The sequence below is a fragment of the Xenia sp. Carnegie-2017 genome, unplaced genomic scaffold (genome assembly GCF_021976095.1).
Source record: "Xenia sp. Carnegie-2017 unplaced genomic scaffold, XeniaSp_v1 HiC_scaffold_25, whole genome shotgun sequence".
Lineage (NCBI taxonomy): Eukaryota > Metazoa > Cnidaria > Anthozoa > Malacalcyonacea > Xeniidae > Xenia > Xenia sp. Carnegie-2017.
The window spans coordinates 6,173,734-6,198,669 of NW_025813488.1; the positions used below are offsets into that span (position 1 = coordinate 6,173,734).

The 24,936-nt window shown below is 35.0% G+C and overlaps 3 protein-coding genes across 4 annotated transcripts; 2 read left to right on the plus strand and 1 right to left on the minus strand.

The window, feature by feature from the left end:
• The first annotated feature begins 98 nt into the window (after nt 1-98).
• On the plus strand, nt 99-12,789 carry LOC124453127 (nuclear pore complex protein Nup160-like). The gene is made up of 39 exons (XM_047003880.1): nt 99-305; nt 956-1,163; nt 1,260-1,476; nt 1,698-1,776; nt 1,879-1,993; nt 2,484-2,556; nt 2,670-2,758; nt 2,989-3,063; nt 3,159-3,256; nt 3,402-3,492; nt 3,574-3,642; nt 3,746-3,832; nt 4,080-4,184; nt 4,261-4,326; nt 4,727-4,832; nt 5,133-5,194; nt 5,333-5,490; nt 5,619-5,716; nt 6,040-6,203; nt 6,470-6,603; nt 6,845-6,918; nt 6,995-7,154; nt 7,251-7,456; nt 7,560-7,639; nt 7,857-7,952; nt 8,059-8,153; nt 8,314-8,410; nt 8,854-8,959; nt 9,042-9,115; nt 9,271-9,363; nt 9,430-9,625; nt 9,826-9,952; nt 10,077-10,109; nt 11,061-11,132; nt 11,316-11,460; nt 11,691-11,816; nt 12,103-12,207; nt 12,282-12,429; nt 12,540-12,789. The coding sequence occupies exons 1-38, from the start codon at nt 100-102 to the stop codon at nt 12,390-12,392; spliced, it is 4,296 nt and encodes a 1,431-aa protein (XP_046859836.1). The 5' UTR covers nt 99; the 3' UTR covers nt 12,393-12,429; nt 12,540-12,789.
• LOC124453133 (basal body-orientation factor 1-like) lies at nt 12,752-17,048 on the minus strand. The gene is made up of 15 exons (XM_047003887.1): nt 16,605-17,048; nt 16,183-16,420; nt 15,872-15,937; nt 15,682-15,744; nt 15,252-15,332; nt 15,108-15,188; nt 14,781-14,851; nt 14,374-14,470; nt 14,262-14,309; nt 14,077-14,145; nt 13,871-13,983; nt 13,710-13,800; nt 13,551-13,618; nt 13,106-13,366; nt 12,752-13,003 (listed from the first exon to the last, which is right to left on the minus strand). The coding sequence occupies exons 1-15, from the start codon at nt 16,652-16,654 to the stop codon at nt 12,826-12,828; spliced, it is 1,575 nt and encodes a 524-aa protein (XP_046859843.1). The 5' UTR covers nt 16,655-17,048; the 3' UTR covers nt 12,752-12,825.
• An 11-nt stretch (nt 17,049-17,059) lies between these two features.
• LOC124453128 (trafficking kinesin-binding protein 1-like) lies at nt 17,060-24,894 on the plus strand. Of its 2 annotated transcripts, none has more exons than XM_047003881.1 (15): nt 17,060-17,523; nt 19,956-20,032; nt 20,208-20,246; nt 20,347-20,424; nt 20,615-20,718; nt 20,948-21,029; nt 21,161-21,239; nt 21,437-21,510; nt 21,597-21,653; nt 21,764-21,895; nt 21,999-22,030; nt 22,178-22,300; nt 22,364-22,620; nt 22,936-23,004; nt 23,184-24,894. In XM_047003881.1, exons 1-15 carry the CDS (start codon nt 17,208-17,210, stop codon nt 24,431-24,433), a joined length of 2,769 nt encoding a protein of 922 aa, XP_046859837.1. In that variant the 5' UTR covers nt 17,060-17,207; the 3' UTR covers nt 24,434-24,894. The 2 variants fall into 2 exon arrangements, with proteins under 2 accessions (XP_046859837.1, XP_046859838.1); XM_047003882.1 differs by lacking the exon at nt 17,060-17,523 and adding an exon at nt 19,020-19,222.
• The last annotated feature ends 42 nt before the right edge of the window (nt 24,895-24,936 follow it).

Below are 24,936 nucleotides of genomic sequence, written 5' to 3' on the forward strand. Positions count from 1 at the left end.
ACGCACTTTCCACACGACCAAAACGTAACGACTGCTGTACGAACTAGCGACGTGTCTTTCCGCCCAGAATCCGACAAGCTTCCGATTCTCATTTAAAACATGGCGGGTGAACAAACTTCTATCTTTCGCGAAGTTGTATTACAAATTGAACAAAATATAGCTGAGGAAATCGAAGTGAACACTGGTTCGTTATCAAATATCACTGTCAGAACAGATGGACTCACAAATTCAGAGGCGGGTGGCGGATTTGCTTACAAATACAATTCAAGGGTTGAATCAATTGGTCGAAACCGTTTCATACATTGGTGAGTCCTTTGTTTATTGCTGTCATTTTCTTTGAATAGAACTCGTCGCTATTTTTTATCACTTTAGAGCAATTATGAAATGTAGAGTGACAAATGTGTCGTTGTATCGTTTTTGCCCGGGAGGGTAGGTGAAGATGGTGGTGCTAAAGTAGAGAAGGAAAAGTGGTGGAGCGATTGCAGAATACCCGTCCACTCGTATACATATAATATAAACTTGACCTTAACCCTAACACTAAAACTGAGTGGAAGGGTATTCTGTTATTTAGCCGAGATGGGAATGAAAATCAATAAAAGCATGCAAAACTTTGTCTGATATACTTATATAATTTATGGCAAAGCTATAGAAAGCTTTGCTAAAACTTGCACAGGGTATGTATTAACATAAGATTACATAAGCGAGCAATTAACAATAGCATGATTAGGTTATTGTTCATCATGATTATGCTAAGATTTAGTGCTAAAATTAAGATATGGTTTAATGAGGACAAATTTGTTGCTTGCAATACATATTTAATGTTTGCAACCCTTAAATTGTTTGATCGTGTCATCTTGGAGATGTTTTTACCATGTCTTTGGGATTTTTCATCATGTTTCCAAGACCTATGAAGAAAAATTTGGACTAAAATTGTCTTTACGTATGTGTTCAATAGGAGGACTTCTAGAAATGTACTGGAATTGCATGAAGTGTCATTAGATGTCAATCTTCAGGATAGTTTAATGAAAATTCATTTTAAGAACTCATCACTTCTACCCAACATTGAGATATTCGAGACTTCGTCATCTGTTGTGCTACTAGCTGCTACAACCAATTCTGTTCATCGTTTCATATTTCCGCATCCAAACAAACTTCAAAGTCATGTAAGTAAGATAATTTACAAATTTTAAAATTACATAATCAGGCAATCATGACAATTTCACAAAAGATATTAATCACAATGTTTTACTTTTCTGAAGGACTTCTCTCTGTCGCCTCGTGTTTCAATAAGCATTCCATCGATATTCAGTGAACAAAAATTGCCCGATCTTTACTTACCTTGGAACTTTGCATCATTTTCAAGCAGTTGCAATTCATTCAGTGCATGGTTATTTCCTGATGGTCATTGTCTGTTTAATATGATAACCAACGATGGAAATGCAGTAGTTTTAAAACTACCACCTCCTCAGAGTCAAGGTATTATACAGGTTAAATTTGACTGATTTGAGAGAGAAACTGACAGGAAACAATTTTTAAGTCTTCTTTCCAAAATCAGCATATCAAACTTCATAATATGTCACCTTTTCGTTTCTGTATTGTTTGTCTGTTTTGTTTTGTTTTATCCTTTGTTTGGATTGATTTAATTCTCCATGCCTGGTGGTAACTGTGCATATTTTCAATCAGAGTTCTGTATTCAGGTGTTGTTGAACATTACGAGTTAAAAAACGCTGGTGTGATGCAACGATTATGGAGTGGACTTGTACCTTCGCGAATCCGGTGAGTGTGAAGCCATCTAGTTGATTTTTTAAGACGCAAAAAAGAATTTCTCTGTAGATCAGTGGCAAGTTAATATGTTTTATTCATTATTTTCCTTATCAGTGGTGACGGTACCCTTGGTGATCTTGTAGTAAGTGCTCAGATAAATCCTCTTGATAAGGAGACGTACGTGTTTGCACTTTATCAAGACCACAAGATACGAGTATGGAAGTGGCAGGTAGTAAAACTAGCGGTTATGATTCCATGGCGATAAAGTAAATGGTTTGAACCCGGGAGTATCGTTATATGTTTGTAAATGATGATCGTCCAGGTTAATAAGTGCTGAGAAGGACTGTTTTTGTTGTTGTTGACTGACGTTTCGACAACCTTATCGGTAGTCATCTTCAGAGTCATGACTCTTTTTTTTTACTCTGAAGGTGACTACCGCTAAGGTTGTCGAAACGTCAGTCAACAACAACAAAAACAGTCCTTCTCAGGACTATACCAACCTGGACGATCGACATTTACAAACATATTCCATGGCGAGATATTTGTCAAAGCATATTTGCTACCAAACGTACAATACAAACGATTTAAAGAATGGACCATTATGTATTTATATTTTTTGTGTGCATACGTATGTTGAAGTACCTATGTGTGCATCGTGGATGTTTTGTATTAGTCAATGAAATACTTAAAAGTTTGTCATTATATGGTTGTTGTATTAGACACAGGAATGTGTATCAATGAAGAACTTGATCGATGATATTCCTGATGATGTTGATTTACAAGCTATTACAGGTACATTATTCAAGACTGCCTCCTCCCCCTCCCCCCCCCTCATCCTCTCGTTTTCCTTTCATTTTGCATCACATCATATTTTGAATGTATTTAGAAAATATTATATGATACAGGTCAAAGTCATATGTTAAAGAAAGCAATTGGTTCGACGCCTCATCATCTTTATTTGGGTGTATTTATATCTCTGCTTCAACAAGGACAGGTACAAATAAACTAGGTTTGCATTTTGGAGATGTATTTTTTGCGAATTCGTAGCAGTTTCTGCTGCGTAATGTGTTTTACTAAAGGCTATTTTGCTTAGTCGAGCTGTACGTGCATAACAACATGGAGAAGTGTTTGTGTTCACAGTCTTATTTGTTTTGCATTGTCTTATTCATCTATTGTTGTTTGTCATCGATATCATACCATCGAAGTTGATATTTTCTCTTTTAGTTTTTAATCTACGAAGTTGTTTACATGGACGGAGAAATAACTCTTGTTTCAGTGATGAATCTGTTTTCTCCCAAGGTACGCACTGACCATGGAGAGGCTTCACAAGTCACCTACGTGTGTTATATGCTTATCTGACATATAATTTTGTTGTTTTGTGTTGTTTGTTTTAGGGTAATTTGATTGATTTTGTCCTGTCAATCAATCAAATTTGGACATTATGGATCTCAGACGAAGGTGTTCCTTTTGTTCGACATGCTTTGATTGAAAGGTGGGATAGTTGTTTGTTGAATTTTCTTCAGAATAATTTTCCTGCATTTTCTTTACATCTTTAGAGGTAGAACACAATTTCTTACGAAGAAAAGAAAACTTGACCGTAACAATCTACCCTCTATCTTTTTGCTGCCTTTTTTTAGTAATCAGCTTGCACCGACTGGTTGGCAACATGCCATACTTGAAGATGCTCGGCCATCGGAGATTAATGTAGCAGAGCACCAGGAACCTCGGGTGAATTAAACGTTTCTTCTGATGAGTTGTAGATTATTTCATTGGAAACATCGTACAACGTTTTCAACGTGTCTTTTTTAGGAGACATATCTTGAATATATTTTCCATCCTGGTCGGTTTTCGAAGTATGATATCGACAAAGCTATCAAGGTTTGCCAAAGTTGACGTACAATTGCGTGTGTTAAAAGTCCCTGCTGTGTTGACGATCAGTTTTTATTGATCAGTAGCTATATTAATCTAATTTTCTTCTTAGATTTTTGACAGTTCTTCGCGAAGACCGCTGACAACTGTCAGAAAGACGCACTTAAAACAACAAGTTATTGCTCTTGTTGATAGTCAGGTCGGATTTGCTTTAAAACTTTCCATTAAATTTTATTAGCAAATATTTTTCACATTTTTTCCACATCAATCTATATTCATGTTTCATTTGATAAAAATTTTGTAAGTTCGGATAAAGTTACCAATCTTAGAAGGATAAAGTTATGGATCTCGTTCATTTGAGAAATTTATTGTTCTAATCAGTATTTATAAAATCGAAACTTCGCTGTTCATACACGCTCATTTCCTCGTTAATTGCCTTTGCTCAGGTCCAAAATGCAGCCAATAGAGATGAAGTGGAGTTTCATGAATACTCCGATTTGCAACTTCAGATGTGGTCTAGATTTTATGCTTGTCTTGTTCAATATCACGAGGTTAGGATTTTCTTTCACAAAGATTTTAAATCAGTCTTCTTTAAGCACATTAAAATTTGCTTTACTGTCGTTTCAGGCTTCAAACAAACCGTTGGGTTTATTTTTGGATGACGCTTCAAACGTAGTGATGGTCATACGAAAGGTTGGATGTTTGTGTCTATTTGAAGTTAAGATTCTATCCATTTTTTGTTTTTCTTAACTACTTCATTTATGTAATGAATGTCTTTTTGTGTAAAGTAAAGGAAAGCTTTGCACTTCAATTTACTGCTTAAGTAGGATAGTTTTTTTGGAAGAATGGCGATTTTATATTAAGAAGATTTTGACCGGTCTTAAGTCTTTGCTTTCTTCTGAGTGTTCTAGTAAAGGAAATACAGCTAGGCATAGTTATTCAATTAACGATCTATTGCTATGGCTAGTCCAAAAGATCTGCATTTATGCAAGCAAGAGCCAGGAGTGTAGATTGTCATATGCCATAAGGAATGTCTATTGTCTTCATACTTCTACCTTTTGCTTTGTAACGTAAACGACTAAATTGTTTGTAGGAAGCAATATCGTTCTTGCGACCTTGTGATGATCTAACAACGTTGCATTGGAAACCATTCTGCGAAGAAGCTATTACCTCGCTGGCTGAGGAATTATCTATCGACGGTAGGTTTCCAAATGTGTCTCATTTGTGAAATACTCGAAGTTTTAGAGGACATGTAAGAGTCCCTTTGTACAATGAGTGTGGAGGAGAGTTCTTAAGCGTTTGTTCCTGTTTATATTGTAGATACCATGCAATAATACTTAGCATTATGAATGAATGTTGCAGTTTTCAATATCTTTAAAGAATTTTACGTGTTGAAAAATATTTTCCAAGATACTCGTAAAAGCTATGATTTCGAAACTAATTTCGAAAATGTTTCTAAGCTTAGTTGACCGTTATAACAGCATTCACGTTCTCTTCAGATCAAATTGACAGAAATGATGCCCAGATTCTTTTCCAATGTATAAATATTGTGACGGAACAGGTAAAGCACTCTATAAAAATGTTTTGATGGTGCATGCATTGAGATTTATAACTATCTCTAGTTGCAAAAGTTACAAGCGATGCAGGAGCTAGCTATGTCTTTGCATTCATGAAAAATATTTGATATGATGTATTTTAGTTAACTGAGGATCACATCGTCTTCATCGAACAAGAATTGAGTTGTGGTAATGACGTGGATCATTTAATGCAAGATATTGCTGCCGCGATGTTATTTAAACTTGATCAAAAGAAAGAAGAAACAAGCGAAAAACAGTTTTTAATGACCATTGAAATAAGGTATTGCCCATTTTGTCTAAGTGTTATTGTTTATCGCTGCTAGTGAAAATAATATAGTCGCATAGCATGTAGAAAGCATCAATTTTGTATTCTTGAAATCTGCGTGTTATCTGTTCTCTTCATTGTAGATTACAAAAAATACAAAATTTAATGAAGATTGTCGAGAACGTTTTAAATATTTTGGATGTTAATTATGAACTGGATGAAGATGACTTTGATGCTTTAGGTAAGTACGTAGCATCAATAGAATAAACATTGAACTATGTTAAATATAGAAAATACGTGATCCGATTTCAGGATTATACATAATGCAGTCAAACGTTCACTGATATAAAATTTTATCCGCCGAAGGCTGTAGACAGATTTTATTGTGTAATTACTTATTTGTTGCGATTTTATTGTGTAATTACTTATTTGTTGCACGTCTTCGCGACTGAAAAAAACATCATCTTCAAATATATTCTAACGAATACATTGTCATATTTCCTCCCCTGAAAATAGCGATAAAATCAATGAAACATTGTATACAATAGGTTTATCATCATACAGGTGACGATATGCGCTCACAGCATCTGAATTTAAGAAGATTATTTGCAAGTGACCTCTCTGTATCACTTCTTGCCAGCTCATATGAGCAGCTTTGTGAAAGAAGAGTGTGTCTGTGTCGTGATTTGTTGATATTGTTGCATGTTATGACAAGACTCAGTAGCAGAGTGAGTAATAAAACTTATATTTTTTTAGCTATAAGGCTAACATGAAAAATGTTTCCTTTTCACAAATCCTTTTTCTAGTAGAGTTTATCAAATATTTTTTTATTGTTTTGTGTGGCTGTTGAGGTTCCAAAATTTGATAGCCATTCCAGTTTTTAGGTTGGGAGTTTTTGGTCGCGTCTCACTCCCCTAAATTTATTGGTGCGAAAATATTATTAGGTTTAACTTCAGTTGCTAAAATATCTCCATTGGGAACTATTCTTATTTAGGCTGGTCTTCATTCTTTGGGAAGTCACACCATATCTTCAGAACATGTGCCAAGAGCGACATACCTGCTTCGCGTTTATCACAGTCTGTTGTGGTTTGCGACTCGATCAGTCTTACCAACACCTCCAAATGCTCTGTAAGCAAAATTTTCTTGACTTTGCAAAAAAATTTGAAAATCCCGTTAAAACAGACTAGTTACCAATATCAATTTATTATGGTGAGAAGCCTCAAATATTAAAGCGAATTACATAATGTACTTTAAACTGCATTGTCAACACAAAACTAAGTGAATAGGCAAGAGTAACACTTAACTCCATCCTTTGAGCTCCGAACTTTTAATCTGATTTTCTGTCATTTTTACCCATCTACATTTATAGGGACAATAATCTGAAGCAACTTGCGGCATTGGAAATCACAGATGTGTCTAATCCAGAGTCATTTCTTATTCCAGGTGGGTTTGTGTCGATCATGAGAACATGATGTTGTCCTTTATTTACGTATTGAGCAAAATTGTTGATGTATTTTAGAAATTACAAGTTGTCCCATCCTCGAATTATTTCTCTCCGGTAAAGGAGGTAATCACATGAGACTGTTGTTGCAGAGATATCTTAAAGACATGGGGAATATAAACCGAGGCAGTTTTAAAATCACCATTGTTCGTGCTCTTCAGGCGATGACTTTGCTTTTGTATCTTTTAAAAGTAAACAAAGTTTTTTTTATATCTACGACAAGAAAACATTTACATAGACGTTGTAAGCTGAAGAACTCTTAACTCATTTCAAGATGGCCGAACAGAGCAAACATGTTTTTTGCTGAATATCTTGTGACAAAAGGCCAGTTTCAGACGCTACTAGAGTATTGTTTTCTTTTGGATTCGTGGTTAACTCATGGTCGATCAAGTCTCGCATTTCTACAAGGCCAGGCACATCTGGTATTCGGTGATTATTTCAAGGCTTATGATTGCTTTGTCTTCGCTGTTCATAACTTAAGTATGTGAACCTAAATTTTTTTTGTCAATGTATTTGACACTTAGGTCACTATGTATTTCGATCGATATAAAAGATCCATAAATCTTTTTATTGAATTTTTTAGATGACAATGAACCCCTTTTTAAGAAAATTCTTCAAGATTGCGTCAACGAAAATGAAAGAGCAACACAATGTTTTGTTAAGGTCAGTGTTGAAAGTTCGTTGAGCTTTAGTGAAAAGTTGCCTGCTCTGACGTTTATAGCTTGTAGATCGTATACTGAACTTGATGTATGGAATATCGACTGCATGGATTGTAATAAGTCTCCGCTTAAACGTTGCTCTACGTATTTCTTTTCTGTGTGATTCAGTGATTTTTAAAATATAATAATTTTAAATTTTGCTTTTAAATGTCTCTGTTTAGGTGATGCGACTTTTTGAGCAGTTTGGGTCCTCTCAATTCGTCCTGAAGGTTGCAAATGCTGTGCTTAGTGTAGTCGAGCCTAAAGATCCCAGTTTGGTTTGTTAAACAGATTATTTTAATTTCCAAATTTGTTTCCATATAAAATGAACATGAGAACTGTTGTATTTTCAACATGGTCATTTTTGTCTTTATTTTGCACTAGCCCATTATTTGGTCCAATATTTTCAAGCATCATTTGGACTTAGGACACAATGACGAAGCTTACGCTGCAATAACCTCCAATCCTGACATTGAAAGGTGCGTATATGTTACTTCAAGAGGCAGGAAAATTGCCTCAACGCGATTTATGATGTTACAAATCATTCACTTGATTTTGTTTTACTTCCCTTTTTTCTCTTTGCTATGCTTTTATGCGTAGAGCAAGCTTATTTCTCTCTCACACGATTTATAATTGTAGAAAACGAGACTGTCTTCATCGTTTTGTGGTCGTGCTATGTGAACGAGGCGAAAGATTGCAGTTAGTTGAGTATCCTTTCGTTGACTTATTGGAAGAGGTGTGTATTCATTGGCGATTTAACCTGAAATTTTTTTCTGCTATCTTTCTAACAAGGCAACGCAATTTTATTTATCAAGTGTATTGTGATACTCTTACACGTGTACAGTTGTGCTCCTGAACATGAGTATTTCGTGCAAAATAGACATTTTTTCTTGAATTTTCATTACGAAGTATACAGCCATCTCACATGCATGATGTACTGAAGTGTATAGTTGTGTACTTGCACGTAAGTATCCCATACAAAACACGTCTGGACGTTCCACGCAAACGTTGTCTCATAAATATGGCATGCAAATTTTCCTTTTTGGGCGTACGTTGCGTCTTGCTTTCTCATGCGTATGAACAGACTGCCATCCACGTTTTATGCTTAATGATTATAGAATGTCCGAGTTCTTTGTTGCTTTAGTAATGTGAAAGTTGTATACGTTGATTTTGGTTTAGGTTGTTAGTATCATTGAATATCATGCAAGAACTGTGGATATTTCCACGCACCAGTACTATCAACTGTTGTACTCATTTCATACTTACAGAGGAAATCACAGAAAAGGTTGGACGACTGATGCTTATTGATGTAATTGACATTACCATGGAATAATGAAACATAGTATACGCACTTTTTATCTGTTCAGCTGCAAGCGCAATGTACGAGTATGGGATACGATTGGCACAGGAGTTACCCGGCTTAGAGAGTCTTCAGAAACAGGTTTGTGAATGATTTTCAGTAAAATTATGCTTCGCGAAGACTTTTTTTTCAAAGTTTTACAGTAAAAAAATTTGCATTGAAAAGCCTTATCGTTGATGCTTCATTTCAGAATATTGGAGTTTTTCTTGCCGTTTTTCTATTTCATTTTATTTCAGGCGAAATGCTACCTCACGACAATGAATTCGCTTCGTCTTTTGGATGAAAAGAATTCCTGGATAGTGAAACCCTTGGAGAGAAAGGACCAGAAGGTAAAATTAATGCAACATCTTTGTGGAAGAATTATAAAGTTTTAAAACAGAAAACGTTTGTTCAAGGTTGTCGAAGCTCCAAACATGTCACCGAAACGCAAACAAGGCGACGAGGACGCTGATGAAGCTCTCACGGCAATGATACCGAAGAGAAGACGACAAGTTACCGTGATTGAGATTTCTGATCTTGAAAAAGAATACATGTTGATCTTGGCTAGGTTACAGCTGCTACAACACGACACCGATTCTGCTCACGTTACTGGTACTAGATTTGTAGATTTGTATATTGAGATTAGAACTATGGACTTTTGTTTAGGGGCCGCAGAGAAATGATATTTTTGTGTGTGTGTTTGGGGGGGGGGGTGGGTGAGTAAAATGATCCTTGAATTCGCTTCCGCTTCTTTCATTTGTAAAATATTGGAAGATATTATTTTACTTACGTATGCTGCTCATTTATTTTAGGACCGCCATTATCACCGACTGAAACTCTAGTTCTTTTGATCCAAACTGGACAGTACGATACAGCTTTCAGTATTGCAAAAGCCTTTGAATTGTCTTTAAATTCAATATTTGATGGTTTGGCGGCAAGGTATTTCTTCAATTTTCTTGCACTTTTGATGCTTTTGATTCCTTTTTTTCGTAGGTGTTGAAACCAATATCACCCTCCGTTATATATTGTTTGAAAGTAATATGCTTCTTATTATATTATAAAGATGCGTCAAGATATCATTGTACACAGCTCCAATGTAAGTTTGCAATAAATGTGTACGTAGTATCCTATAAATATCCTATCAAATAGGCCGAATTTGTTTTAAAATTTGCAGTATCCTTGGATATTTTAAAAAGTTTTTTTGTGAGGTAAACTCTTGTAAACAAAAAGACAAATTTTGAAAACAAAAAATTCCGTGCCTCCCGATACCCGAAGATAGTTGTGCACCTAAGTGTCGCATGTTAATTAAGGGAACCAGATAATCCTTGTTTGCCTTGAAGCCCATGGCTGGTTTGCTCGTGATACACGAGAAACAGTGAATGAGAGAGTTAAATCAGAAAGATATAAACCAATAAAAATTGTATAAAACATTTTTAAGGTTGTCTTAAATTATAAGTGTCACAAAAAGGCACAGTGTCAGAAGAATTAATTGAAACATTGCTTGGTTTATTATATGAGAAGAACTCTTGTAAACAAAAGCCTGGTTCTTATTAAGTCGCTTCTCATCCGAGTCGTTCCGAGTTGTTTTTCAAAACGAGTGGGACAACTCAAGCTATTGTACTTTTCATAAATTCGTACGCTAGTACGCTGCCGAGAGACTGCTTAATTAATTTTTCCGGACGCATGCGCAGATTATTTCTCTATTAAATTGTGACTAAGGGTACTATTTACTTCAAAATTGGTGCTAATGGGATGCAGTTGAACGAGTCGACTGCTAATGTATGATCAAGTTAGATTCATTGCCATGCCCATAAACCTGGACAGTGGATGGCATGTTTTAATTAACCATTGAGTCAATCGGTGTTTATCGAGAAATGAATTAAACAGGCGTTGTATTTTATGATTTATTCAAATTACGAGTGAAAAGGCATTTTTTCGAAACTCTGCACTATTCCTTGGATCACTAGTTCCATTGATACATCACTGTGTCGACTACATTTTATAAACTAGACAAATCTACTTACGTAGGATTTTTGTTTCTCCTCAGGGATATGGATGAACGAATGTCTTGGCTGAAGCTAAACGATAGAAAATGCTCTGGTTTGACTAGAGATGCAAGGTGCACTACCATTTATGGAGTTTTGTCTAAATCACATGTCTTTTTCTATGAGCTATACGTAACGTTGATTGAAAAGTAGTATTTTAGCATGTCTTTTTTCGTTGGCTAGTGTCCTGTGCAACTCAAACTAGATATGACAGTAAAATATATGACGGTTGGCATTTTTAATGTTTTACTTTTCAGCCTAGCTGATCAGGCATGGTCTTTGCTCAACGTTTACCTGAGAAGATTTGGCTCAAAACAAACCTCAGTTTACTATAAATGCGTTTGTACACGTCTATTGTCCATGGGATGCTCTTTACCGACTTGGTTGATTAATGATTATAAGGTATGTTTATCGTGGGAAATGATGGTTTCAACCTTATTTCAATTTTTTAGACTGGTTTCTGATTGATTGAAAGGTTTATTTAAACTGCAACAACTAAGTTTAAACTATTCATTTAAAAAGTAAAAAAATAGAATCTGTGATCATTTACATTTAATAACCAGAACACATGTTTTTAATATTTTTTTGCCATATTTCAATGATTTGAATGGCAAGTCTTTCGTCCATTGCAGGTTGCGAACCCGGGAGAACTTCTTCAGCTTTTTATCAATTTCGACCTGCTTGAAGAAGCTACGGATTTAGCTATGGAATATCTTAATGCAACGATGGGACATGGCAAAGAATACTTTGGATTAGAGGTAGTTCTAAAAAATATATTCCATTTAAATGTGTTGGTTAGCACTCCAAAGCTGGGGATATAGATTGCTTATAGCGTTATGTTTACTATATCTGCTATATATAGCCATAAGCATGACACGAGTGTATGGATAGTCATCATACAGCCATTTTTCATTTTCTTATAAAGCACATGTGCTTCAACGACACAATGAACTTTTAACAACAATTTTCAATGCAAATGACTCAGCTATTTATTGGTTGTTGTTTATTTGCGTCATGATTTGTAAAATTTCTCTTCTGAATCAGGAAGCATTGACGGCGAATAGTCAACCAGTTTGGTTTCCCTACCTTGCTTTGGATCAACTTTTGACTGCGTTACAGAAGTTGGATGATGATGACCATCTCTCTGCAGTAAGTGTCTTCGCATTTATTGACGCGGGCTTTTTTTATTTTTGTCCGTTACTGCCGTTCTTTTGCCTCTGTAGATGTATCATGGACTTCGAAATCAAGTAGACTTATATCTTGAGATGGTGAAATCCGTGTCCGAAGACATGATTGAACTTCGAAGGAGAAAATGGGCGGGTCGGATAGTTTAAGCAGTATAATGATGCGACTTGATTTGATCATTAATAGGTATGTATTACGTAGAAGGTTCATCAGTTGAAAGGAGATTTTCATCACGGGGAATGTGGTGTATAAGTGCACAGGATGAGCTTACGCACGCGCTTCTTTTCTGTACGTAGCTGCATCTGATGATTCCTGTAAAGCTTCTGCTTTCATCACGAATTTTTGGTTATAAACTCCAAGAGTTTCACTTGTGTTAAGATTGTACAGCGAGGAAAGTTATCTGATGATGTGAGGAAACTTCTACTTTTATTTTGGGAATAGAAACATGTTGTTTGCTTTTGTTTGCATAGACATAACTATTGTTATATATGGAATTTAGTACACACCATAAATACAAAAAGGAATTTATTTCATCTGTTGTAAAAATTAGCATCAAGTCGATCACATGTGTCCCAACTCTCGCTACCGAGCTATTGCCGGTAGTTCTCGAGAGTCGAGGCTCGGAAAAGGTTGTTGTGTTATGAATGTTGCATTCGTTGCACTTGACTGTTCTGGTAGTAAGTCTTCCGACTTCATTCTTGTTTCCTCAGGAATACAAAGCTTCGATTCATTGCTATCTTCAAGGGCACGAACAGGACGCCTAAAACGGGGGAACAATGGAAAGTTCAAAAGGTGTTAAAAGGTTGCTATACTTGTTATTTTTTGGAGTGACGTGACTAGGGCTTTCAAATACTCTCTGTACCTCTGTTTACTCTTGTGTCCATTAAGTTTCGCGAACAATAGTCTGAGAACGCGCTCTCTCTGCTCCCAGGTTAAGTCGTTGATATCAACTCTTTCTTCAAATCCAGTCCATATTTCCGCTTCTTTAAGATCGTCAAAGACACTGTTTGTGCTCGTGTCCCATTTGTTAAATGTTCTTATCTTCGGGTAATTTCCTCGACCGCTGTGGGCTTCCAACATTCTTTCTTGGTAAGCTGCGTGCGCATCTTTTCTGTATTGACTCCTGTTACCGAAAAAAGGTTCATTTTATGTAGCGGAGCTATCGCCGTAATAAATCATTTTTTAAGGAAAGGGAATTTCAAAGATGATTTTGAAATTTTCGAAATGAAACTACTTAAAATGAATTGGGGAATACGATCACAAAAAAATCTTTTGCCATAAAATGAAATAAAAATTGTAGTTCACACCTGTTTTTGGCGATTTCGTTTTTCACATGCTCCAAAGAATCCAAAAGGAAATGCTCAATTTCGTTTCGCTGAAGATAAAATCATAAGTAGAAAGTAGAAATATTACGAGAAAAAATTATCATTAAAAATTGTGCTTCAGCTTGAAGTGATGGTTTTAACCTGATCCAAAATATTCTTGGCCAATCGTTTTACTCGATTCATTTCCTTCGTTTTCAATTCGATCATTTTGTTTAAACGTGCGATTTCGTTTCTTGCAAAAAGAATTAGACATTTTTGACGAAAAGAAACTTATTTTGCATTGAGTTATTTAAATCGCTTACACAGCATGCTTATTGTCGTCAGTAGACCTTTTTACTATTGTCGTTCTCTCAACATCGAATTCACGAATGACGTGGCTCAATGACTTTTCTAGCATCTCAACCTTTTCCTTTAACTGTAAAACAATGTATTCGTAACGATAATGCATGAATAAACTTTGCAAGTGTAAATGTATTGTAGAAACTGGTTTATACGTGCACAAAAATACCTCTTTTATCGTTTTCTTTTGATGTTTGGATTCGACCACTTTTTCTTGAACAATCAAGCCGTTTAACTCCTACAAGTATACAAATTTATTAATTCAATTCTTTATTCAATTCTTCATTTAGACCGCTATTTTTTATAGATTATGTGATACAAGCAACACATTCCTCTAAAGTAACAGATACGTACCTTGTCGTTTTCTAGCTCTCGTTTTTGCCCTTCCAGCGTTGCTTTACTCTGCGTTTGATAATAGTAGAATTGAGTCACAAAATTAGCCACAAATGTTTCAGTCTTCCTGTACCTTTCTTAAATCTTTTGACTCAGTCATGTGATACTCCAAAGCGGCGTTAATTCGAATGTTTTCTTTGTATACAGATCGCGTTGTCTCGTCCAGATTACTGGGAACAATAGAAGAAATGAAATTCGAATGCAAAATGCAGTGGTGTACAGTGACAATTGCGTGTTTAATTAAGAAAAAAATCCCCAAAATCGGCTGCTTTGCCAAGTGCTGCAGCAAGCAACAAAACATGTTGAGAAATTATTATCGTTACAATATGCTAAAGTATATAGTAGTCATATTTTGCTATATTCACTGCCATGCGAAAAGCGCACTCATCGTTCAACACAGTTTCAACACCATGACACCACACAAATCCTGATTTACAGCTACAATGACGACAAAACATAGCAATACAAAATCAAACTTACTTCACAGCTTCAGAATGAGCTCTTTCTGCCAATTCCGAGATTTTACGGTTTGCTTCTTGTTGTAAGCGTATCTATGTGGTTTGTTAAATAAGAGGCTCGTTTTCATTTAGATAGTAACGATCGTGATCTTATCAAAATGAACGATGAAAATAATTCATTCAGGCATTACGAGTTCAGAGATGACGACAACATTCATCGCTCATCTTACGATCATTGGATGATGATTAACGCCGAAACAATTTAGTGAAGACGAGATTTTGAGTCACTGACTTGCAGGTTAACGTTTAAAAAAACAAAAATAAAATTTTCCATAAATTTGAAACTTACCTTCTCTTCAAAAAATTTCTGCTCCATTTTACTTAAGATCGTTTTGTGTTTTTTCTCCGTTGCAAACATACTATCTTTGATCTGTAAACGAAATCACTTTAATCGGTGATGGTTTGCTTTAAGTTTATATCACGCATCACGTACCTCCTCTAGTTCTCGTTGCATCAGCGCTCTTTTCTTACGAAATTCTTTCACCAGACGAAGTTCTGATTGCATTAGTCGAACCTGTTGAACAAAACAATGCAAATACCATCTAACTGGTACGTAGTACAACAGTGAAACTTGCAATAGGCAAAGGCAAGGATATAACAAAGTTTTATAGGAATCCATGTAATCGAAAAAAATGTGTGGCATCTTGGCATGACTGGCAACTATTTATTAACAACCACATTCTAATTAACGTTCATTTAATACTCAATTTTATAAAAGTAGAAAAGGGATCTCCGCCACACGCACTCCCCTATTTTTGGAGCAATGGTATAAAGTGATGGAAATGGGGGAACAAAGGTTCTTGGATTCAATATGAATGATATAATACGATGATACAAACAACTGTCACAAACATGGTGCAAACCTCATTAGTTTTTTCATCTAAAGCTTCCTTCAAGTCATGGATTTGCTTCGTGTATTTTTCAATCTAAAAATTTTCCAATACAATTTCATGTCAGCAATTAAATCAATATGTCATGGTCGGTCATTGTAAATAAGGGTAGAAGACATTCAGAGGAATATAGGAAGTTAAAATATATTCTGAAACGACCGACCAGTTGGTCTTTTTCTAGACTTGAGTTCTTTTTGTAATCTTTCAACTGTTGTTCTGATTTGGAAATCTGGAAGTATAAGCATGCGCATTGTTAGATGATCCTTTTGTTATAATCCTAAGCCTTTTATTTTCAAAAAGAAGTTAAAAGATCCTCTCAATGAAAAAATATTGGTGAATGGAAGTAATCAGTGTTTGTCTGGTAATGAATGCACCAGTTGACTTTAGTTTACAATGAATAATATTCAATGTTCCAACTCGTAATACATAAATCTTCTTTCGGTTGTTTTCAATGGTTGTTAGATCTAATCTTACCTGATCTTCCTTCTTCACATCCTCGGCTTTAAGAAATGTGATTACTTGCAATGTATCTTTCTCTGCATGTTTGAGTTTGTTTTGCAAGCTCTCATTTTCTAGGCATAGCTTTCTAGCATTGTCTCGGTACTCTTTTTTTACCCTCTCGGTCGACTCCAACCGACTTTCCCAAAACAAAGCGTTAGCCGTAGCATCTTTGAGTATAGCATCTTTTTTCGATTCGGAATTTTTGGATTTACTAAAGTTGACAATTGATAAGAAAAATCTTGCGCGTTAAAGTCATTTCAAACATTGTGACTGAATATTAAAACAAAAACTTCTCTCGAACTTCAACGACAAATGTGCAGATTGATGGCATTTTCACTTTTCTTTGATTGTGTATCTGGGCAGAAAAATATATGGACAACACAACTACAACATACCTTTCTTTCTTGCCCTTTCCAGCCTTTCCTTTCTTTGTTTTCTTTGGCATTTCTAAAAAAATTGATACCTAGTTGCGTTTTAAGTTCTGTCGTCCATGCTGTAAACAACGTCGCCTAGCAACAACAAATTGTACACTGGACGGGGGGGTCAAATAAAAGTGGCGTTTGTTGATGTTCTTTGAACAGAAATTCGGTTATCATTTATTTAAAAGTGTAATTTTTGTAGTTTCTTCTTTTTCCGATCTAGGAAATTTTTTATTAGGTCATAGGCCAGCTAAGCTTTGAGCAAACATGAAAAGTAGGGGAATATTAAAAAAAACTTCAAGTAGAGTAGAATAATTTGCTGCTTCCATGCCTCCCCTCCCATGCGTTCTTTACTGGTCGTAAAATTGAGAAATCATTCTGTGTAATAACAGCCTGCGAACAGGGTTTCTTACATTTTGCAATCATGAAATTATAATATATTTTCATTGGAGTAAAGATGACATCTTTATTATAGATTTTGTTAAGAACAGCATCTAAACAAATTCTGTTTTTTTTCAGTCAAATTGACGAAAAATGGTGTAGTAAAACGTGTAATGTAAATACTTGGAGTTTGATAAAATGAGCTTTGAAGAACAGTGTGTTGAGAATAACATGACTAACACGGAGGACATAAACGATGAATCAAAGATTAACACCTTGCTGGAATATTCTGAAGGAACAAAAAAGTCTTACTCCGTTGGCCACTCGTTGGATTTCTCTCCAGATGGATCTGTCTTTGAATCAGAAGATTGTGATGTATCTATTTTTGAAAACTATGAAAGCGGAGTAGAAAGTGTCGATGGCGATTGGAGTCAGTCGTGTATCAATACACCACCTTCAGAATATGACTTCGACTTAACTGAAGAACAAGCATTAGAGACCCTTAAATACTTCAGTAAGTAAAATATATTCTCTCATACACTTATTTTTGAATTATAAATTTGATGAGGTTTTGATTGTTACGTCGTTCAAAACAAACGGTGGGCGAAGTTTCCTTAAATTTCAATGATGAAACGCCGGTAAGAAAAATATCACTGAGATTTATCATAATCATTGATCATAATTATATGTCGATTTGATGGAATGCTGATGTAGACAGGTGTGAAAACAAATGTTCGTATTTATACAAGGCTTCACGTTTGTTTAATATAACTTTATAAAACTTTATTGAATGTATGAGACATGTTAGTTCAGCGAATTGTGTATATTGATTCTTGCTGACAAATGTACTTTATACAACACTTACATGGTTAACAATTTAATCTTTCTGTATCATCACAATACTTTCATTTTATGTTTGTAAATGATGATCGTCCAGGTTAATAAAGTCCTGAGAAGGACTGTTTTTGTTGTTGTTGACTGACGTTTCGACAACCTTAGCGGTAGTCATCTTTTTTTTTTTTGACTCTGAAGATGACTACCGCTAAGGTTGTCAACAACAAAAAGTCCTTCTTTATTAACCTGGACGATCATCATTTACAAACATATAACGATACTCCCGGGTTCAAACCATTTACTTTATTACTTTCATTTTAATTAATAATAGCAATGATTGATAATGAAATCATATTGTAGCCAATTTTAGAGACTGATCCTGACCCCTATCTTGAACATTAGAATATAAGCATTGGAATAAAAAGATCAGAGCTTGATTCATTTGGGTAGCTATATGTTTATTGAGGCATGTTGAAAGAAATTTTTATACTTTGCATTTTCTAAAGAATGCTTTCACAAAGAATTTCTTTTGTGTAATTTATGCTCTTTTTATTCAATTGAAGATTTAAAATATTTGAGGTAAATGAAGTGGAATGTTTGAAACATTTAGTTGCATGTTTTGACCATGTAAAAGATCATTTCATAATTTTATCCTCAAACTCAAGTTACATTTTTCCTTGGCATACAGTAGGTTTAGTGATAGGAAGATGTTAGTGTTTCCATTAAAGGACCTTTGTTGCTAAAATAACTTCATTTTCATGTAACTTCAAATAATTGAAGATGGTTTGTCTTTATGACCAACCGGGAAGGAATTCTTAATATAAAGCAGGCGGGAAGCGAATTCTTAATATAAATATCAAAGCCCAGCAAAGTGCTTTTTATATGTTATTTGTGTATTAAATGGCTCTTCTAAAAGCACTTTGCTGGGCTTTGATATTTATATTAAGAGTTTGTCTTTATAGTGAATTTTATAGTGTTTTGTCGTAGATTTTGACTAGAGATAAGATTATTTGGAAAAGCATAAAATTTTGTATGTAAAATTGCTATGTCATTATGCAATCAAACTGCTAAAAGAGAAGTACACTATTAATGCATTAGGTTTTTTAGTCATTGTGATGTCACCTTCTTAGATTAATTCAAGAAAATCAATACACAATGCAGTAATGGATTGAATGCGTGCTATGCATATATATGATAATTGCACTTTGTCTCAAGCTTTTAGACTTTTTAAAATGGCCTAGAATTTTTATTTTAACTGGTTTGAATAAAACAATGCTGACTTAACTCTTCAACGACGAAAATGTATTCATTTGAAGAATAGAAATGTTGAGCTATTAACGTTTGAGAACGTTGTATTGTCGTCGGCTGGATATTTCGCAGTTTGTATAACAATTTGTTATCATAATCAGAATAACTCATCTTTACTATTTTTCTAGCTTGTTTACATTTTACTCTTGCTATTAGAACGTTTTAAAGTATCAATTCTGTCAATAACGTATACATATATATATATATGGGTGTATCTATTAATACTAAAGTTAGCGATAGTTTGTACCGTTCTTCACACATATTATTCCGTCGTTTGTCGATTTTTGTTCCTCATTCCTCTTAAAAAAAAACAATTCCGCTCACCTTTGGGCATAAATTTACCTTTAAGGAATTGTCGAAAAAAGACTTTGCGTACATTCATGATTCCTTGCTTGTGTTAAAAATTTTTGCTTTTTTTTACAAACCATGGTAACAAATTAACTCATCTAAGCGAAATGTTTTTTTTTACATAGATTAGCAGATGTTATTATGAATTATGGATGTTGTTCTCGTAAAATAATTTTTATATGTAGACTCACTGTAGCATTCATTTTTTTCATTGCGCGATACTTTGCTTTAGACTTAAAGCCTGGAGAAATGTAGTTTATAATGAACTAACCACTGAAATACATTATTTGAACCAGTACTTGTAAATCAACGACAATTTGTTCCGAAATCTAACGCAGTATCGTTCATAAAGATCTCTCAGTTAAATAATTGGATATTCAGCATTTCATTCTCATCTCTTTTTCTTTGGTTTCACTTTTCCTAAAAATTCTTCATTCTGTAATTTTTCCTCCTAAGCTTTGTCGTTGTCTCGTGCCAATCAAATGACGAAGACCACTCAAGATCTCGAGGCAGTACTGCAACTATTACAAGAGGTATCTATAGTAAATTTGATTGCCACTTTGCGCCATTTTTTGTTTCTTGAGAAAGATAGTCGATGGGTTAATTGTTGTTGCAAATTATGAAAAATCATTTCATGGAGTAATGTTCCCAATATTTGTACAAACTGTTGTTTTAAGCTGTGCATTTTATATCTATGTTTGATATTAGAAAGAAAAAGATCTAGAATTAGCAGCCCACATTGGCCAGGTTAGTTTCTTAAATTTACTCTTTATTTTGTAGTTATTTAGTTTATCCATTATATCAATGTCTACATTGTCCTTCATAAATTTTACTTGTTTATTTCCAGTCTTTATTGGAGAGAAACAAGAATTTGTACAAGAAAACAGAAGCCCTTGAAAACTACGTAAATGAAGTCGAAGAAAGGGTATGCATACAGCATAATGTCTGGATATTGCTGCCAAGCTTCCTTATAAGTATAGACAGAGTGCTATATTTTTGCTTATTGTGTAATGTAGCATATCTTAGTTGTTAGCATATCTTAATGATACATAGATGTAAATTTATGTATTAAGAGTCAATGGATAAATTTTCTTGATTTGTTTTAATTTGGTTAGGAAACTCAGCTTAAACATTTGGTAACAATGAAGGATAAATTATTGAAGACAATTACCGATGAAGATCTCGACGATGAAAATAACTATTCCACAGCCGACACAAGGTAGCCGACACATTGAGATGTTTCAGGGTATTCTGAAACAATGATTTACATTTCGACATGTTAGATCATTAGCTCAGGAGACCAAAAAAATGAGCCTAGTTTTGACGTCAGAACAGTCAAAATGAGACACTGGACTATGCTGATACTGGAGTACACAACAACGATTTTGCGATCGAAATACATTTAGAAGGACAGATAAAGACTTATTTTAAATTTTTATTTCTTACAGTTCTTGCCGAGACGAATCAATGCAGAGTTTGCAAGATAAATGTAATAAGTTGGAAGAAAACAACGCTGGCTTGATACTCGAGGTACTGTTTGAACGATAATCGTGCCTAATATACGTACATCATAAAGCATTTCGTTGACTCTTTTTTTGATTTTCTCGGTATTTTTTTCTTTTTCTTGGCAAGCGTCATGTATGTCTTTTAACCACACGTAGGCTTTGAAAATTCGCCAGGAAACAGACCAGGAAGAGGCAAAAGAAAAAGAATTGGTTTACGAATGTATCAAGGAATTAGGTAGAACAATTGTTTTTATGTTGATCGAAAAAAATAATCTTTTCTGCTTACAGCACTCGAAAATGTCTATTGAAATTTTTAAAACTGTTGACAACATACGTTCTTGTATGTGTATGACAGAACATATTCGATACCTCAATAACCATTATGCTCAAATATCTTTTTATTTTATAATTTGACTTTCGTTCATCTTCAAGCTGAAGCCAAAGATCAAATCAGTCATCTGACCGACGAGATTTCCTTAAAAGCGCAAGATAACGTTGCTCAGCAGGTGCTTTCAGAGAATTTAGTTGCTCATTGAATTTACCCTTGAGTTATTTGTATCATAACATTTGCTACGTTATCTTTATGTTGCAGGAGGAAATTTCAAAGTTGATCGAAATAGTTTTGGAACTTCAGAATCGTCATAATATGGTAATTCATTTTAAACTTGTTGTTTTACACATATATTTCAACAGTTTAGTCGAAAATGCCTTTAAATGTATTACTTTTTGTGGTTTTGAATTTACTTCTGCGTATTTAAGCTGACGCAGGAAAATGAAGGTTTACACGAGACATTGAAAAGCTCGCAAGAAAATCAAAGTGATCTTAAAGATGAAGTGACAACTTTACACGAGAAATATCAGGAATGTTTGGAAATGTTGAAAGAAAACAAAGTAAGTCATAATAACTACAGGACGGTATCTAGAATTGCTGGCACATATTAATGCCCATTTTTAGCTGTGTCTTTAATATGCTTCGGGTTTTTTTTTCTTTCAGCGTGAAATGAAAGTTATGAAAGACAGATTAGGGTAGGAATTTTCACTTTGTAATATAGAAAATCATCTTACAACTACTGAAGTGGTAACATGATGAACATACCATACAGCAAAATTTTTTCAAGGATCATTCTCGATTTTATAAGATTGTGAAATAAAGTTTGATAAATGTTTATTTAGATCACCCCAAAAAAATATTGAAATGGAAGTTGCTGGAATCTCGTCACTAGATTCTCGGGGTTCGCTTGCTCAAGAAATTGAAGAATCTGTGAGGAGAGACATGGAGACTTTTCATGAGAAAAAGTACACATGATGCGTTTTTGAATGCCAATTAATTTACACTCTTTATGATAGTTTTTCATTTAGTAAGAAAACCGAACGTGTAATGCAGACGGTACGAATGGCGAATTCAACACGGTTTCCCAAGGTAATCAAAGGAGGGAGCAGACCAACCAAAACAACTAGTGACAAATCATCGCAACTAGCTAAGGCGCCGGAGACGACACCATTCGACTTCAGTTTTGCAACGAAACCTCGCGATGAGGAGGGAAAGTCTCCACCGAGTATGGATGATCTTCGTAATGCTGTGAGAAGATTAAGTGTGAAAGATACTAATCCTAAAGGTAGATTATTGTTATTTTTGCAGTAGTAAACTTAGCCAGGTAACTACGTTGTATCTGTCATTTAGTGAATGTACCATCAATGGTAGTTTGTTGTGCGTCATTTCAATGAGTTAAAAAGTCAACAATAGTCTGTAGCATAGTTATCATATTCGTCTTATTTTTATTACTTATTACTTCTTACTTGAGTATTGGATTTATTCTGTAATTTTAATTGAATTCAAAATTATTGTCATTGACTATCCATGATACTGTTACGGGCATTCAGCGTTCTGTTTTCGTTGAATGACGAACTTTGCGTTGATCAATCTTTTATAGTAAATCCTCAAGAAAGAAGGAGAAGACCGTGGGGACCCGAGAAGCTACAGATTGTTAAACCATTAGAAGGTAAGAGCTATTGAATTTTTATAAACTTGAGTTATTTAAAACGTGCAATGTTAAGGTGATACAGCATTCATATATAAGGTATAAGAGAAAAATCGTTTTAGTTAATATGAGTGTCATAGCATTTATTATATCAAATTAAACATCTTAGCCATGGAAGTCATGTTTAACTTCTTTTTCAGGGTCTGCCACTTTGCATAAATGGCAGTCTTTAGCCAATCCTACAATGAGTGGTCTCAATAGTGTTGTACCTGGTGTACACGTTAAAGGTGAAGTGGCTACGAAAAACCCGAAGGCAAAGAACGAAACAAATCCAGCCAGCAGCTCGAGTGAGCTGGAAACGAATTTAAATGATAAGAAACACGTGACTAACGAGAACGCAAAACATGAGAATGAATTGCATGTTAGCTCACAAGATGAGACGACAAATCTTACCGTTGATTCTACAACAGATCAGAAAGCAAGTGTGCCGAACATAACTCCAGACACAGATACAACGGTGAATGTCCCCAACCTCAATCAAAATATTGAAACATCCAGTAACAGTGGAACGTCAAATCTTGCTGAAATCGTAAAGTCAAAAATTTCATCACAGAGTATGTTGCCACCATCTATAGAAACAAATTCGATGCTTAACTCACTGATTCGCAGCACAATCGCAATAAGTTCAGAATACTCTACGTCGGCCCCCATCACCACTACGGCAAAATCATCTTTTGTTACCGTAACAACGACAACAACATCAACTTCTATGTCGAGCGTTAGTTTTCCTCGACCTCTTCATTTAAGAAGTGAAAGTAGCGAGAATTTGTTGAGCATGATTGCACCGTTCAATCAACAGAATTCTTCTTCAACGAGTAACGAAAGTCCAGGTTCAGTGCCTTTTCGTCGGCAGTCAGGTGCTCTTGGGCTTAGTAATATAGTTGGGGGATTGGTTAGGAGTTCCAGTAGCGAGAATTTGTCAGCCTCTTCAGAAGGTCTTGATTTTTCACGAAGTTCCGGTGGAAATGGTAAGCTTAGCGACTTTCTAAAGAACTCGGACATTGCGCAAAATTTAGGGAAAACGTCCAGTATGGACTTGTTAACGTCGTCAGGGGTTGGCAGGCAAGATAAAAAAGCATCTTTTCACCTTGGAGATTCATCGCCTTCCGCAGCCCAGCTGGAAATGATGGGCGACTTGGGAGGATTTGCTTTAATGAGCGGTGGAGGAAATCCAAGTCCACCAAATGAAGTCGCTGCGCCACCAGCTATGTCTGTGTTCAATGCATTCTCTAGTATTGGTGGTTTCTTTCGAAGGCAGCGTAGTAAAAGTATGGATAATCTAGGTCCTTTACCACCCAGTGTCACGGCAATAAAACCCAATAACTCTGGACGAAGAGCTACAATAGAACGTAGTTTGGAGCGATTTGATCAGGCATTTGGACCTGATTGATTGTAATACTTATTGATAGGTCAATTTTTCTTGTGGCAAAGTTAATTGGCGGCATGGATGTTCATAGTCTACATGTCGCATTTTATGGCAGCAATTATGAAAATATTCTGCTTTCAACCATTTTCATGTGTGGTAGAGTTTCGCATCAATATTCTTAAAACCTTGATGTACTAAGTGGCGTATGAATATATAAATTGTATAAATGTTTATAGTGATGTATAACTGAATATTCTTTAAAAAGTTAACAAGATATTTAATATTATATTATATAGCCAAGGAATATTTACAGTCAGAGAATTACGTTGAACTCTACGGATACAGCAAGGAGATGTGCTTCTAAGAGGAACATTATTCTCTTGAGTTTCAAGCATTGGCTAATTCGATGTTGTAGTAGGTGACTGTGAGTCGATAAACTAACTGAAATTGTAATTTTATTGTTGCAAAAAATTTTATATATCTCATTTTGTTTTACGGTTGTAATATTAACACGACTTGCAGACGCC